Raw genomic sequence first — 17,641 nt, 5'->3', positions numbered from 1 at the left:
AGCCTGACCCACGTGCAAGTGTTGATGATGAAGAGGGTTATCACCATCTGTAATGCAAATGTTCCTCCTCTGTGTTTGCTTACAGCTGTTGCACCTAGGATTCCTTCTTCCCGTTCTCAGATGGATCTTGGTTTTGAGCCTGAAGAGTATCCCAGAGGTATGTTGTCTTTGTTTACCAGAAGGCATAAAGAGTTCAGTGCAAAGCGTGTTTACTGCCATTCAGAGCTGAGGAGGTGCATTCAAACATGCAGCAGGAGCTGTTCTGCCCGTAGTGGCAGAGCTGGCCATAGAGGATGGCTGTCAGCTTACCTTGCAGAATCCTGCTTGGAGTCCTTGGAAGTACAGCATGTGCAGTGCACGCCTGTTCATTCCCTGAGACACAGCTGGAGGCAGTGATTTCTCAGCCTCTCCCTTGCAAGTGGGCTCTTGCTCAGGAGGACTGTAAGAGATCATCCTCCTCCTCTGCTACTAAGACGCGAGAATCAGGGGCAGTAATGGAGTGAATACTATCATCACTCGCACTTCTCCAAGACACTGGGAGACCATCAGTAGTGCAGAACTCATGAGTGTGTTGCACTGTCTTGCTTTGTCCAGGTGCTGGCGGTGTGAGACCTACAGGGAGCATGGATCAGAAACGGGGAGAAAATCACCTTGCAGTTGGCGTGCTTGCCATCCTGTTCTCTCTGGTCATTCTGGCTGCTTTGGGTTACCTGGCAAAACAGCTGCTGATGAAGAGACAAGCGTGAGTTGCTTCTCCGCTAGTCTTTGCTAGATGGCTGCTCCGTGCAGGGAAGCGCTTGCAAGGAGAGCATCCCAGAGCACAGTGAGCTGTGGGCAGCCCTCTGCTGGGATTTCTGTTGAGGAATTTCTTTACCTCTTCAGTCATACAAATCGGGACTCATTTCTAAGACCCCTTTCTTTTTATTCCAGAGGAGCCATGCTAGGTGAAACTGGCATTGACACGAGAAACAAAGACCTGCTTCCGCCGCTAGAAAAAGCACAGAACGTTGCAAGAATTAGCATAGAAATTGAAGATCTTACTGGGAAGTCAAACCCAAATCTGGAGGGTGTTCTCTATTCCACTTTCTCACGGCTCGCTGCCTTATTCTGCCAGTCCCCACAGCAATCCTCTCAGCCTGTCTTTTGCAGGCTGTCGGAAATCACTGATGACTCCTGCTCTGATACAAGCAAAAAGACACCAAAGTCAGGAGAAGAGAGAAGTACGTGCTGCTGTGGAAGAGTGGTGGAACTGGGTGAACCAGAGAAGCCCTAGTGGACCAAGAATGTCAAGATCAGCACCGCTGGGGAGCTGTGGACCGCTGAAGAGAACATGCAGTGTCCATGAGAAAAATACATCAGATAATCTTGAAAGAGACTCTCCTAGCTGTGCTGGAAGCTCAGCAATGCAGAGCAACAAGGAACATCCTTACATCCCTCCATCACTTTGTCTCTCCCTCCCAGAAGTGATGTGGGAAGGACCGGAGTGTTTGGGGAACTGTAGTTCTCCCTTAGCAGCTTTCCCAATTCCATCAGCTCATTGCATAATGTCCACACTGATGGATGACCATGACAGCGTTCACCACCTATTCCGTATCATGACATCATGCCCAAGTTGTACAACACAGATATATGTATCTATACAGTCAATAAACTATACTTAACATTATATACATATATGTGTATATATGCGCACATACACCTAAAACTACTGACTGTTCTCTCCCGTCATCGAGTCTCCTTCAGGTACACACTGAATGTCCCTGTTTCTTCTTTTGCGTTTCCCACCAAGTCCCTGAGCAAAATCAGTCCCACAGGTGGGCTTGCTTTTGCCCGAGGCCAGGATAACCCAAACCATTTTCCCTTGTAAATTCTTCTTATGTACTGCAGGGACTCCATCCCCTCGTACAGTACATAAGGGACTGGATTGAGCAGGGCCATCTCGACTGGCAGATCCCAGAGTGTTGACTAAGGAGGTGGCTTGTGATAAATGTTTATCACACATAACGTTGCAGTAGTGTCCACGGTCAAGCCCACCCCTCTATCCTGAGCCCATCCCTACGTTACACACCTTCTTTGATGGCCTCTGGTGTCACGAGGCCACTGAGCTAGAAATAGCTTTCTTTTATGTTGCTGGTGCAGATCTACGAGAGCACGAGACAGTCGACACATCTGTGGACAGTTTCACATTTGAAAGCATTTCTTTGGCGCTGTTTGCTTTCAAACGGGAAGGCCCAGGAGTGTTTCCTGGCTGAAGACTGGCTGGTGCACCACTACTGAAGATCAGCACTCCCTGACACCAAGGCAGTGCTGGATCAAGGAGTGGCTAACTGCTTTGCTTTGCTGTTGCTAGGAAAATTTCTGCTCCAAGAAGCTTGCTTGATCGTCTTTATCCCACAAAGAGACAGAGGAGAGGCCTCACCTTTCTTTATTCCGATGATGGGAGAGTCCACTGGGGCATAATGAAATGCTTTACATTGCTTCTGGGTGGAATCTTAGGTGAAGGTGCCACTGACATGAGAAGCAAAGACCCTGCTCCGCTAGAAGAATAGTCAAAATCAAGAATTACCGTGGACATTGAAGATCTTTCATGCAAGCCAGACCCACATCTGAAGGCTATTCCCAATGCCACGTTCTCAGCACACACAGCCCTGTTTTTTCCATCCTCACAGCCGTTCTCTCTGTCTGACTTCGATAGGCAGAAAAAAATTGCTCGGTGAGCTCTTCTGCTCAGTTGTAAGCAAAGAGACGCCACATGTGGGAAAAGAGAGGAGAAATGTGTGCAGCTGTGGAAGTACAGTGAAGTGGGGTCCACCAGCTACCCACTAGCATACGAGAACCAACCCCACGGCAGCATGGCAAATGTCAGAAGACACTGTCCTCTTTCATCACCGCCAAATGTGCAGAGGAGGTCCACACATAACGTGTTTCCCACATCCATTGCCTAAAGGAACGTGTCTAAGCCAAAGAGAAGGTTGCCCAGGCAGGAGCTGACAGGAATTACTGATCCAGCTTTGGCCTGCTTGGAGTATGTTCCCTCTCAGTCCTTGATTTTCCACGCCATAACTTCCTGGTCTGTGTAGGCAGGGTGCGTCCAAGGAAGTTGCAGAGGCTGCCTTGCAAGCCTCTCTAGAGGCTCCTAAGGAGTGAGATTAGCCAGCCATTGACTTAGGGGGATGGGAGCCTCTGTTGCAGGTGCCCTTTGCTGTGGGAGATTCAGGCACCCCTTTAGCCACTGTTTGGGAGAGACCTTGATAAGCTGTGTCCACAGCCCATCTCTGGCCTGGTTTATCAGCTAGGGAGATTTGTTGCCCGCTGGAACCCCAGCAAGGTCTGCAGCAAGGAAGCACTGTCGGGCCGTGAGCTCAACACAGATGCAAGACTGCCGTGGTCAGAGAGCCTACCGGGGGAGAAGCCTCGCTAGACCTGCTGTTCATAAACTGCAAAGGGCTAGTGGGAGATCACAGATGATAGCAAGAGGTGTGGCAATGATGTCAGACAATTTTTTCAGGTCCCATAGACTTCTAAATACTGAGTTTGTACAAATGGTCCCTATCAGCTCTCCTCTACTGTTGCTAAGAATTGTGTATCCACACGTCCCGTTCTTCTAAAATTTCTGATAAATTGTGCTTTAAGTGAGCATTTCCTGTCATCAAATCTTTTTATCCAAATACAACTTTTCATTTCTACTTTCATTATATTCTCATTATGATTATATACTTCACTTGTTAGAGAGGATTTCTGTACCATTTGACACAAGTACAGTGCAGCTGCAAACAAACAAACAAACAAACAAACAAACGAATAAATTTTCCATGTAGAAGTCGCTAAAATGTTTTCTGTAGGTGAATGAATCCAGGTTCTGCACCAACGGGACGTGATACCTGAATTCAAACTACCAAAATATCTCAGAGGAAATCCTAAATCGTTATGCGAATAGATAGAACAAAAGCAAGTATTATTCATTATTTGAAGCGCTACTTGTCGCTCTGAGGTGAAATTCGGTGGAAAAAACCCCCACCAAAACACACAAAGCAGCGCCTTCTGCCCTGGGTGCGTGTGACTGATCGTATGGCGTCAGCGACGCCCGCAGAAAGACAGCGCGTCACGGACCGATAGCTGTGGAAGATGTGCCACCTGGTGGAAAACCAGCAGCAGCTCAGGGGGCTGGCAGCTCTTCAGAGGCGGCGAGGAAAGGCTTTCGATAGCTTTTGAAAATCGCGTGTTCTGACACCGGAGCAGACAAAACAAACCTGTGAGGAGGGGAGGAGGGGAAAGCACAGTCTCTGATGTGGCCACGTGTAGCCTACGCAGACCTGGCAGCTCACAAAGAGAACACGGTAAAAGCAGCAGTCTTCAGCTTGCAGACCTGACTTGGGCAAGATTTACCTTGAAGTCAGTGGAAGTTCTGCCTGAATGAAAAACAGGACTGGTCCAGCATGAGTTTGGCCTCACCGTGCCCTTGCAGAGCAACGCATTGCATTCGGGAAGGACACGCAAGTTCCAGCGCTAAACCAATGACAAAGCTGATTTTGAAATGGTTTTAATGATAGACAATCTGCATACCAATTGACTCATCCGCGCATACGAATGCTTGGAACAATACCAGAGAAATATGTAGAAAGTCTGTAATGCTCTATGACAATAGCTTCCGAGTATGCTGACCTTTGGTAAATGAAACAAACGGAAAGTACAGTACTCTTACGATGAAGCATTAATGGAAGATTAAGAACGGATACAGCTGCATCACACGAGCACTTTGTTAGATGCACTATTTTCCTTCTGTGCCTTTTCCATAATTCCAGAAGAAGCACTCTGCAAGGCAGTCAGTGAGCATATGCTGTACATGTTTCTGTTTCACTGCAAGCAGGCTGTACAGAGCAGCACAACGTGGCCTGACCCCAGGGATGCAGGGGAGGCAAGCTCCAGAACGGACAGTGCTGTAGCTGTGGGTGCTCCTGCACTGCTCTTAAGGCACCCCAGCTGGGACTGAGGGAGAAGTCAGGATGGCAAGGGGTCCTGCCCACCTCTGCAGGTAGGACACCAGAAAGACATCCCGCATGGCTGCCATGCGCTGAGGTAGGGTACACAGGAGACACGAATACAAAACCTAGGGGAAAAAAAAAACAACAAGTGAATGGAAAGGACAGGAACACTCATGCAACTACTGCGTCACCGGGGCTGTGATGCTGCTTTTAGCAGCTGCAGACAGCAGGGCTCGTGGAGGGGTTTGCTGGCTGTACCACAGCCTTACTATGTGCAAAGCAATCTTGTAATGTACAGCTGACCCCACCCGTTTCAGAAGATTCCAGCTGTTTGAAGCAGTCCTCAAATCCTCACTGGGTGAGTAGTGACTGTGTACGTTTTTGTTCTTACCTCACTGCGTTCCCTTGCTATCCACCCCCAGAGCAGGGAGGCGTGGGATGTATGTTTAAAAAAATAAACTATGTGGTTTTTCCTTTTTTTATATCATGATATTGTATTTCTTGTAAGCGTATTTGTAAGGAATGTGTTCTGTAAAATAGAAGCTGTTAATATGCCCAGAGACTTTCTCTTTTAATGAAATCAGTTTGAACAGTTCAGCTACAGCCCATCTTTTTCTTGACTCGTCCCACTGCCATATACCTAAGATAATTACCACGGAGCCAGAGGAAAGAATTCCTTTTTCTGTTTGTTTCTTTCTTCTGCAGAGGCAGACTGCCTGGTTGGGTCCTGGGTATGGATCTGGAGTATACAATCCGTACTAAGAATAATTAATCCTACTTTTCAGCTCAGTATTTAGTGCTCCTGATTCCATCTCTTGCTCTTGTTTTTAAAAGACTATTAAGGCTCACACTAGCATTTCCATGTCGCTGTACTGAAAGTGGATAAAACACAAGCTTTGAATGCCTCATAGTTCTGCTGTCTTTGTGTACCCCTTCTCCTATCACTGCACACCCCGATAAAGAGCCTCTCTTCACATTTCCTGTGTGCCCCATTTAGGCTGGAAAGCTCTTCTTCTCTAGTCTCCGTAAGCCCAGCTGCAGTGTGTGATGAATGGACTTGATGGCTTCTTAAAGCACCTTCCAGAGCAACACATACATTTTTAAAACAACTTTCTTCCAGTCGCTAGTTACTATACTTAATCCAAATTATTTAGTTATATGTTCAGTGCTTATCCTGGTAATTGCTGAGAAGACCAGGTGGTTGCAGCCAGCATAAATTCATCCACAGCTTCTAAGAAGAATTTCAAGTACAAAACAGTTCTCAACTGAGCAAGTAGCAAAAGGTGACAAAATGTACTTTTTCACTGAGTGTTGTAGACTGAGGTGCTTTATCTTTATAACTACCCATCTAAATAATAGCATCAACAACAGTAATAATAATAATAATAATGATAGTCTGTATCTACAGGTTTGTGGCAGACAAATCTTCTAGGTGGCACTGTCAATTCTTAGTTAGATATTGTTACTCTTGAGGTATGTGCTGGGTGAAGTTATATGAGGTAACTGTTTTTGGGCTATCTCCTACTTTTCCAGCGTCTTGGGTTGGTTGGTTGGTTGTTTTTTTTTATTCTTCATTTGCATTACCTGCTTTTCAATTCCAACACCATCTCTGTGCAGATCCATAGCTCTGTACAAGAAAACAAAAATACAAAATCAATAGGCGGTAAGTATCTGTCATTTTTATGAAAAATATTAAAAAAAACTACCCGAGCTGTCCCTTCTGATCACTGTTTTCATTCCTGTAGAGATGGTAAAAGTGGAATAGAGTCAGGTCCAATTCCATTTGGCAGGCCACCAGATCATTTAAACTTCATTCATGAATCTGTCAAGCTTTCCGCTTCCTTCCTTCCCTCCTTCTTTCCCTTCTTTCCTTCCTCCCTAATTCCCTCCTTTCCTCCCGCCTTCCCCCCCTCCCTCTCCAAAGATACTTTCTCTAACAAGGTTTTTTTTGCACATTAACAGGTCTTTGGTAAGAGGTGTGTAGGGTGCTATCGGAATAATACTGGATAGTCCATCCCACAGAGAGCTTATAGCCTAATAGAAATGACTACTAGAAACAGTAGGAACGTAATTTCTGATCTTGACTCAGTGGTGGGATTAATTTACAAATATCTTGTCACTGAATCCCGTGGAAAATTAAAACTAGAGACTATGTAATTGTATAGAATCAGAACAGAGATTCTGCAAATTGCAAATTTGGGGAGTCAAAAAAAGGTGAAAGGTAGAAGTCATATAAATCTAACATATCTGAGCTTTATGAAGAGGAAATGTAGGATCAGTCGCACCAACAGTGAAGACTGATCCTGGAACACCTTTGGTCTGTGTTTGTAGAAATCCATTATTTTACAAGGCAATGTTTTAGAAGAGCATGCAGAAAATCTCAGAACACGCTTTTGCCTTAAAAATGGCAAATAAATCCTGACCACATCTTTCATATGTCCCCCTAGCTGGAATGCATAACTGAGCAAAAAAGAGAAAGTAGTTTTCTGCAACGTAGACTACCTCTGTTCTTTGCAGATGCCTCCATCTGGGCTGTCTTTTGGAAACTGGTATCCCCTTTTTTTTTTTAAACAGTCTGCCTAACGAAAACTGGACTGCTTTTCTTCCTCTCTTTGAAACCCTCTGAAATACATACATTGCCATACTGGCTCAGCCCCAGTCTTGGTTTATCGCAGTGCTCTGTGCTCACATGCTCCAAAGGAATCGTGGAAGTGCAGCAGATGATGGAATGTCATCCTGTGCACTAAAACAGGATCTAGGATACTCAAACTATTCCTGAGAAATGTTTGTTTCTCCTATTCTTGAAGAGCTCCAGCAGTAGAAATGCTCCAGTGCAGTGATTTACACCTTTCCAGTACTTGGCCATTGGATTATCAAGTCTATTGGCCTCAAACTCTGGAGCAGAATAATCTGCAGGGGTTCTCTTCCCTCACTTGGGGGATTTTCAAGCCAGCTGGGGATTTCCAAGTAATTCAAGCAGGATGGCAGCCCCGAAGGTCAGTAAATTATAGCTGTTGAATGTCCAGACAAGAAGAGACAGTGAATTGCATAGTTGGAGGTAAATGGAAAAGAGAAGGATGGAAGTGATTGGTTACAATAGGTGGTGAACGGAGACTGCTGTGACTGAATCCAAAGGCTTTGGATTCCCACGTTTCTTTCTAAGCCACCCCACACTTGTTTCAAGTCCACTGAAGAGAAGCAAACCAAAGCTGTACGAATGTGGATCTGGACATGCTCATGCATTTTGGTAAAAGTGAGTGTGCTACTGTTAGATATAATTTATGCTCCTCTAATTCATGTAGGAAGAAGGAAGAAGGCCCGGAGAAAGCGTCTAATGTCACAGAGAGTAAAAGTTTGTTAAAGTTCAAACATTTTTTTCCATAGACAGCCTTATTAAAGGTAACTTGCATTACCAATTGCTGATTTATTTAACTTTGAAAGTATACTTAGTTATATAAAGAGACCTGCAATTTGGCAGTAGACACTGCATATAACATAATCACTTGTTTTAAAACACAAATGATGCTGACTATTATCATGTGAACTGTTTTCCAGATGAAAAGAATTAAAGGGATGTAATTGGAGAAGTACGCAACAGTGGCTAATATGCTGTTATTTGCAAAGAGATATTACAACTTATAATCTTCTTTCATGGGTTTATGTTGTTAGTGTTTAATCAGGCGAGTGAGTTTATTCAGGTGTTAAACCATTCTATTAGCTAGGAAAATTGCACTATTATTTTCTGAGCTGTTTGTTATATATTGTTGTTGGATTTTTTAGTTTCTATTTCTCATCTTAGTGCCATTTATGTAATTGTCCTTTCTACTTTTGCCTTGTAGAAAGGCTTGTAAAGTGTCACTAGGGCAGATTAGCCATGTCAAATTTCAGAGTGTTTTTTCAGATGTTCTGTGAATTAAACTTGTTTCCTATCTTTTTTTTTATTGGAAGGCACCACAGCTACAAACTTCCATCTTTGATTTTTATCAGCTTCCCACCAACACCCCCAGTCATCTCCAGCATTCTGTAATGATGACAGAGTCAGAGAAGAATTGGCAAAGAAGTGTTTTCTCCAGAGCCCACGTCATCAGAAAATTCATGGTGATGAGGCTGGGCCAAGTCAAGCCAGGAGGTCATCCCACAAGTCAGGGGCTAAGTATGTTCAGCAGCAGCGTGGTGGGGCAGAAGCCGGACTGTAGTGCAGGCTGGGGGTGAACTCATGGGGTTTCTAAATGTAGGGCCTCAGTCTTGTGCTTAAAGGTAGGTGGTAGGTTTCCACAGCTCCCTGAGAACTGTGCTGTGTGCAGACATAGGAGAGGTCATTAGGCAGCCTGCAGCCCTGAGCAGCCTTCCGATCTCCTTGGAAGAAAGGTGGTGGGCTGATGGACCTGGTTCATCATCACGCGTGTTCACATTTTAATTCCTAACACAAATAAGAGAACACACTGGTTATTATTTACTAACATCCAATAATACAATGGAAAACATTAAGTTTTAAAAAAGATGTACACATTATAGAAGGGAAAGAACATGTTCCTCTCCATCATTCTAGTAAAGGAAGAAATGTAGAGGCCTGGCTGTGGATTGATCATATGTGGGTGGAATAGCTGGCAGAGAAATCTGGCTGGGGAGTTGACCCGCTTTGTGGGGTGTTTCAAAGATAGTCTTGCATAGAGAAAGAAGTTCAGGGAAAGCTGTCAAGAAGGGGCAAGATTCAGCGCACTGTTACACAGTTTTAAGGACCCATAAGCTTGCAGGGGGATACTGGTACATAAAGCATCTGCTACAGTACCCATCAAAATGCTGCGGTGTGCATTAGGTTAGTGAACAACTCTGACCTAGAGATCATCTCTGTCCTTGTTTTAGGTCTTCTCTTGTACAGGAAGGATGCATTTCATCCAAAGGGAAGCTCTTAGTATTGAATTACCAGACACTACTGGGAAGACAGATAATTATTTTTCCTTCTAGTATTACTTCTATTTCCTTCTAGTATCACTCAGCTTGGATGTTAGGAAAAATTTCTTCTCCAGAAGAGTGGTCAGGTGCTGGAACAGGCTGCCCAGGGAGGTGGTTGAGTCACCATTCCTGGAGATATTCAAGAAACATTTAGATGTTGTACTGAAGGACACGGTTGAGTGGGGAAATATTAGTGGTAGGTGGGCGGTTGGACTGGATGATCTTGAAGGTCTTTTCCAACCTTGGTGATTCTATGATTTTATGATTCTATACTTACTTCTAGTTGAAAACAGCAATTCCTCGTTAGGATTACATCATCCACTGCTACTAGCAGGAAAAGTAGAAGGGAAGATCCACAGGATATGAGCAATAGGAAAAACAGTCTGGATGTAAGAGCACACAAACTCTCTGTGCACATTATAGAAATGGGGATAGCCCTTTTCTATGAAAAAGAAAAACAGTGCTATACCATATAGTTAACCTGACAACACGTAATTAGAGTATAGAATGATTGCCAGTCATTTAGCTCACTTTTCTCACCTTTAAAGATGTCACAGAACGTAACGTAGTAGTTCTATACATAGTAATGAAGCCAGTATGAACCTCATTCTAAAATAAATTGGCAAACTGGATTAAAAGGACCAAGTGTAATGGAAGATGAGAAAGATCTTGATAGATTAAATATAGGTATATTCAGTCAAATATAGTAAGATGAATTTTCATTTAAAAAAGGGAATTCTCTCCTCAGTGAAGTCAGTGAAAAGACTCCTGTTGCTTTTGATCAAGTGAGAAATTCACCCAAAATGATTGAATATTTGTTAGTAATTGGAGATTGTAGGGCTTACTCTTGGAAAGTGTTGAAACACTTGCAAAGGTTCAGTGAGTACACTGATGGACAGATCCTCTTGTTTACATTTTAAAATGTGTTGCAGAGCACTTTTTCAGAGCTGGCTTAAAATCTTTGTTAAAATCATTCTTTCCAACAGAGAACAACATTGCATTATTTCCTCAGTTGTCATGATTTCAGATCAGATGACTTTGTACAGGCTAAAAAAAACAAAAAAACAAAAAACCCACAACAGATGAGCAGGATCACATAGTTTGGGGATAGGGCTCGGTAGGTTAAGTCAGGATATCCTAACACAGAGCCTTGGGTCATAGAATCATGGAATCAAAGAATGTCCCAAGTTGGAAGGGACCCATAGGAACCATTAAGTCCAATCCTGGCTCCACACAGGACCACCCAAATATCAGACCATAATGGTATCTGCTTCTTTGTTTTGCCTGTGTGGCTCCTTTGAGAAGGGAGGAGATTAGAAAAGAGCTTTCCTTCCAAACTTGCTCACAAGGTGAAAAGGTCTAGTATGCTGCTTGTGAACACTTTTAGTAAGTATGTTTTGGTCATAATGCAAACAGTCCTCCAAGTCTATGGATGTTGGCTCTCAATTTTTGTATGAAAGGGCAACAAAGACTTTGAGACAGGTAAGAAACTATTGGTAGAAGTTCAGCTAGTTGGCAAAGGAAGTGTTTTAGCAGAGTCAGATTGTAACAGTCTTGAAAATGAACTCTTACAAATTTCAAACTTGTCTCTGCTGACAGCATCCCATCCGCCACATGGACTTTACTAGGAACATCCACTGAAGTGCAAACATTTCTGGAAACTACGGCATTATCCTTTATAAACTTCACACTTCTTTGCTAGACCTTATTTCTGTCAAATGTGATCCTAATTGTCTGAATTTAATGCCATCCATCAGACCAATTTTTAATTCCTCACAGTGTTTCAAGAACTCTGATCCCTAATTTAATTAATGAGTCATTGTTTCCTAGATTATTAACTGCATCTGTTCATTTCATTTTTTTAAAGAATAGCAATTTTTTTTCTCACCTGCCTCTGAAAATAAGTGGTGCAAATTGGTTGAGATGCTCAAAAGTTTTTGCTTTTAAGCCATTCTGTCCTTCCCTTCTCCATCCTTCGGCAGCGAGCTACATGTGACCCCCTTTAAAACCTGCAAAGCTCTCACTTGGACAGAGCCTGCTGCAAACTATTCTACCTGTAGGCTTGAAGACATTGAAGTCTGTCTCGTCCCATTTGGTGTGTTGCAAGTAAGGTGAATCTTTGGAATAGGACACTCCCTGCTTTCCACGGGCCATTGCAGCAATGGAGTCAGACAATGATCCAGAGGGACAGGGCAAGATAATGTATTGAGCGTTCTAAGTACAACTAATCAACTACTTTGAGGCAAAACTAGGCAATTTTCTAACAACAGTTAGTAAGTATCATGGATAATGGTACTTGTCATAGATGTTATTTCCTTATCAACTACTTTAAGGCAAATTTAGGAAATGGCTACTTGAAGAAAAGTGAGTAAAAAGAGATTGATTGAGAGGAAAGAGGAGAAGAGAGAGAAACAGAGAAAGAGAGATTTCAAGGTAGAGATATTTCATCACTCCTGAATCCAGCACTGTTTTGAGTCTGGGGTCTCAATCTGTGGATAGCGGGTCAACAAAGGTAAACGTGCATGTTCACCATTATATAGTCTTGTTGAGCTGAGGCTGCCCTTTGGGGTAGCAATCCACTTGTGTATTCAGGAGTTTTCCAACAAGTGTCTCTGTCATGCACCCCTTCCTCCCTTTTCTGATGTTTATCAGCTGTGAGGAGCTGTGAGAGGAGGTGAAGAAAAACAGTCTATCACTCTGCTTTTGCAGAGAGCCTCCTCTTTCCTCTCAATCTCTTTTTACTCGTTTTTCTTCAAGTAGCCGTTTCCTAAATTTGACTTAAAGCAGTTGATAAGGAAATAACATGGAAGGGGTGCTTCTGCAGAGTGATGTTCAATAGGTCTTCCAGCTTCCATTTTGAGTCCTTCAGGCTCTGTTCTGTAAAGCTCCACTCTGTCAAGTTGTTTGAGTCAACAAGTTCGTTGTAAGGCTCAGACAAGCTTCCAATGAAATCCATGATCATTTTGACATCTGATACTTTTACTCACATCACAGCTAATTAATTCATGCCTGTGAAGCACTTTGAAACTCTATATACGCTTACTTAATATTTTTCTTCTTTACGTTTCACCATTCTTAACTTACTTGAGTAACAATTTAGAGGATTTTTCTCTTTGTAATCTGAAATTGGTCTTCTCAAAGATTGACAGGCTGTTTCCACTTTTCACATCACTTCTCCTCAGTTTTGGTTTAACTTTGCTGTTCACTGCAACACACTGCAGAAGTGTGAACTCAACAAAGTCAATGATCCAATCCAGAGAATGTCACCTCAAAAAAATGTAAACTAATATGTGTGCCAGAACGATTTTAGGAGGTTGTGTGAAGAGATAGGGCTTAACTTCCCCACTATGTATTCCTATCAACCTTCTTGCCTTTGCTTGATCAGTCTCTTACTCCAGCACTGCATGATGCTGGCCAAACTCCACTAGCTGTGATTTGCCATCTGCAGAGTAGCAGCTGAAGTCATTCATGAGGAGTATGACTGAATTCCTTATAAAAATAAGACCAGAATTTGGCTTAATTTTCATCAAGAAGTTGTGGCTTTTTTTAACCCAGTTGTCTTATCTATGTCTACAAAAGCCACCAGAGTAAAGGTGGTGTGATGACGGAGTACACTGTGCTTAGCTCTTACCCTTTACCATGCAGAGACTGGATGCAGTGGAGGTAGATGAGAGACTGCAGGTCACACAATTCACATCATCACTTCTCAAGAGGCTGTATGCCCCGGCTTCTGAAGAGCTTTGATAAGTTTTCTTAACTCTCAAGTCAGGTAAGAAAAGCTCATACTTGGCCCTTTATGACACTAGGTCCAGGCTATTTCGTATCCAAATGGACCTGTGAAGACTGCTGAGAAGCTGGCTATGACCAGGAGAAGTCCTGAGTCCATACCTGCGAGATTCCTACAGATTGAAGGAGAGAATGTCTGTGATATTACAGTACTTTCCACTGGCATGGCTGGAAGAGAGTTTCTATCTACAGTGCACATCCCTTCACTAGAACCAGGACATGTAAGTTCTATGCAGCGGAAATAAAATTCACCCTATTTTCCATTGAAAGATGATATTATATGTCTTTGAAGTTGATTTTATGACTTGGTGGCCTAACAAACTCAAGTGATTGAGTAGGTATCATTTCTCTAAATCACTTTTAACAGGTCTTCTCATTAATCAATGCTGATCGCACCAGCTTGATCCCATTAAAGTACATAAAGCATGCATTCAGTGACCAACTTAGTTATGGAGTCACCATTTAGTGCAGAGGTTAAATGCAAAGTTGTATTACATGTAGAGTATTGCAAAAATAATCCCAGGCTTTTAGTTTTGATTTCCATTCTATTGATTTGCACTAGGTAAATTTAATTCCAAATCTTACAGGTGGCTGAGATAGTCATTCAATTTTGTCATTGTAGTGAAGAAACCATTAGGAAAATGGAGAAGTAAAGGTCACAGTAATCTTTTCTGGAATGAAGAATGAAGAACCAATTTTATTCAGAGGTCAGATTCATGCCAAGAACTCTGAAGCACTCACACTATGCTATTGTTGAAGCATGTGCAAAGTGTCACTGAAATGCAATGTTTGTGAAACACGACGTTGCTCAACACTGCTCAGAAGATGGAAATGTGTGAGACAACTTCTTTCTTTCCACGCATGGCTTGTGAATTACAAGAGTACAAGATCCCCATGTCACAGAGCAATTTTCCACTGACATTTTTTTACTTCTTCATCCTATGAAAGTTTATGTACTGGCCCTCTGACTGGGATGCAGAGAAAAACCTTGGACCTGCCTGACAAATGATCAGTTTTTAGTTCTGAGTAGTCTCTTTTCCCTCTGGGGATATTTAGAAGAAATACTTTCTCCTATGAGACAAAGTGAATTTATTGTCATTATTTTTAAATTTCTTCTTCTTCCTCATTAAAGATATTCAGTGAGTTTTAACAAGGTTGCTTCTCATGTCAAAGCCTCTCAGGTGTCTGAGCTTTGGTGGCACAAGGCATTCGGTTTAGGCGCCTGCACCACTTTCCATAGGAGCTCTGCTCTAAAGGAAAGCTGAGAGCAGGCAGCCTAGAGTTAAGGCTGTTAAACTCCAAGGTCAGGCATAGCAGACAGATGCATTTCAGCATCCCCTTAGATTAAGGATTAACTGCAGCCATTTGCCCAAGAGGGTCTTCTCCATTAATAGGGAGCAGCCACACCAGGAGCTGAGTTTAAGCAACTACGTTATAGGACAGCAAGAAACTCCTTTTCCATCTCATTCCCAGTGTGAACAGCAGCTGCAGCTGCAGCTGAGCTTCCCAGGCACCCCCAGGCTGTGGTAAGCCTGCTTCCCACAAAGCCTGCTACTAACAGCATGCAGAGAAGGATGCTGCAAAACCAGCTGTACGGCATTGCGTGTTTTTTCCTCTGTGGCTGTAACCTTGCTGAATCAGCAAAGCATAGCTGGAGACATGCAGTATTTGAAGTCTCCTCCTCATCTCCTCATTGTGGTACTTAACAAAGGGCCAGCCATTACTAAATGCTTTTACCTGCTCTTCTCACAGAAGTCCTCACCAACAGCTCAGAGTATCACTGTCTACTGGGGATAGGAATGGATTTAAGTAAATGGAGCATTCTGAGTGTGCATTCCCACCTCACTCTGTCAACCTTACAGGAATTACATCGATTTCCCACTTCTTGTTGCTTTAAAATCTTTCACTATGAACATCATGTCCCTTCACCTCATTTAGCTTTGTTTCTTAAACCTTTTTTATTTTCAAGATTAACGCTGATATCCTTCCTTAAACTCCCCATTGTGTCCCTAGTGCCAGCAACTTTGAACCCGTGCGCACCAAAATTCACAAAACAGAGATATTTGAGGTTACAAGAAAATATACCTATTTCTTAAGTACGTAAGAAAACCCACGAGTTTTATGCAGATTTTTTTTTCCCTAGCAGTAATCCATGGGGGGCGGGGGGGGGGGGAAAAGGTGGATTTTTGAATGATAAACCCCCTGGAACAGGCTGCCCAGGGCAGTGGTCACAGCCAGAAGTTGCTGGAGTTCAAGAAGAAGCTGGACAGTGCTCTCAGACGTACTGTCTGATTTTTGGGCGGTCCTGTGTGGAGCCAGGAGTTGGACTTGATGGTCCTTGTGGGTCCCTTCCAACTCAGTGTATTCTATGAGTCTACGTGTGAAACACTAACTAAAAAATGTCATACATGAAAAAAAAAATACCTGTAAAAGAACCTCTCTCCTTTTTTCACGCTGAACTGTCACTGTGTCTTGTTATTTTTATTCTACCTTTTTTTTTTCCCAATCTGTCTTCCCCTGTCTTCTTACTTCAGTCTCTGTCTCAACCCAAGTCAGTTGTTCCGGTTATTCTCTGCTCACGTGGCACATTGTCATGAGTGGCAGCAGAAGCCATAATTATTCACTTAATAGAAAGGTCACGTGCTGAAGATTTCATTTGTTGCTTACTGTTTCTTCTGTCGGTGTCCTTTTCTAAACTTGCATCCCACAGGTCTGATCCCTGATCTCTGTTCTCGCTTGGCACAGAGGTAAATAAATGTTCCCATTTCCTTCGCTTGCTGTGTCTTTTTATGGGGAATGACGTGCGTTAAGACGAACAATCTACAGAAGTTTCATGAGAAATTTTCCCCTGGTTTCTGTGGGTGCCAGGATCAAGTGCCAAGGAACTGCAGTGTGTGAGGGAACACACCTCCCTGAAAGCCCCTAGAACTGAACATCTCTTACTTGCTAATGAGCTTGCTTAGAGTAAGAAACTGTACCTGCGTTATAGCCAATGCACTCACTTCTTTGATTGCTTCTATCTGAATAAAAACATTAATATTTTTTGTATTGTGTCGACACATTTTAATCAATAACATCTGGCACTAAAATTCCTCATTTCAATTTTAAGCCCTTTTATGCCCCTGATGTGCCAGTGACTTTCAAATGTCGCTTTGGCTGAAATACACAGTAAAACAGAAAATGACTTCAGAATCCTGGATCAGCTGTCACTGATGGCATAAGTCTGTCAATGGCAGCCAGCAAATGCAGGAGACTGACTTTTTCCTCTTATTTTTATTTATAAATTCCATTTCAGAACAGCAATAAGGCACTGCAGGCCATGCATTTGGAAGGGATTATTGCACTTCTCTGATGACAGAAGTCACTTGCCCTTTTGCCTGGTGTCTTCTAACACCTCCCGAGGTGTTCAGTAGTAGTCCAGAAATGCACGGCATGCTGTGTCTTATAGCTTAAATATATTTAGCTTGATCGTACAGGAAAATAATGACTGAGTTAGAGAATGCACAAAGAGTCTCCTCCCCTCACCAGCAATTCCATTCTTTTTCCATTCTTTTTTAATCAGCTCAAAATTATAATAATTCACAGTTGGCCAAACGTTTGTTAAAACATGCATGAAACACGGAGCGATGGTTTCCCTGTTATGGTTGTGGGATCTCGCAGCATATATGAAACAGAAGCTTCTTAATACAGTTTGGATTGTTGCATAATATAGAAATACAGCTAAATTCTTAAAAGGGTTAAATAGTTCCATTCTGCCTTAAATTACCACTGTCATTCAATTCATTAGATGAGTTTATGGAGTTACAATATGTCTGTAATTTATAGCCTGCTTACTGACAAAGCTTAATGCTAACATATGCCTAATTTGCCAAGGTTATCTCGAGCCCCATTCATCTCCCCCACTAACAATATGCTGCTGA

At 42.8% G+C, this 17,641-nt stretch overlaps 1 protein-coding gene and 1 long non-coding RNA gene across 4 annotated transcripts in view; one reads left to right on the top strand and one right to left on the bottom strand.

Moving 5' to 3' along the window:
* LOC107055526 overlaps positions 1–2,602 on the top strand; it is a 77,647-nt gene extending 75,045 nt beyond the window's left edge. For all 3 annotated transcript variants that reach the window (XM_046903546.1, XM_040651025.2, XM_046903548.1), the window contains 3 exons: positions 86–157; positions 595–742; positions 931–2,602. In XM_046903546.1, coding sequence (XP_046759502.1) covers positions 86–157; positions 595–742; positions 931–1,273 — 563 coding nt within the window. In that variant the 3' untranslated portion in view covers positions 1,274–2,602. The remainder of the gene's footprint in view (positions 1–85; positions 158–594; positions 743–930) is intronic.
* Positions 2,603–4,524: 1,922 nt separating this feature from the next.
* On the bottom strand, positions 4,525–6,902 carry LOC121107346. The gene is made up of 2 exons (XR_005841302.2): positions 6,567–6,902; positions 4,525–5,107 (listed from the first exon to the last, which is right to left on the bottom strand). It is a non-coding gene; the product is annotated as an uncharacterized LOC121107346 (long non-coding RNA).
* Between the last annotated feature and the right edge of the window lie 10,739 nt (positions 6,903–17,641).

This window comes from Gallus gallus, chromosome 1 (genome assembly GCF_016699485.2).
Source record: "Gallus gallus isolate bGalGal1 chromosome 1, bGalGal1.mat.broiler.GRCg7b, whole genome shotgun sequence".
Classification (NCBI taxonomy): domain Eukaryota; kingdom Metazoa; phylum Chordata; class Aves; order Galliformes; family Phasianidae; genus Gallus; species Gallus gallus.
Note: the sequence above shows the minus strand (reverse complement) of the source record. Positions and strands in the feature narration are given on the sequence as shown.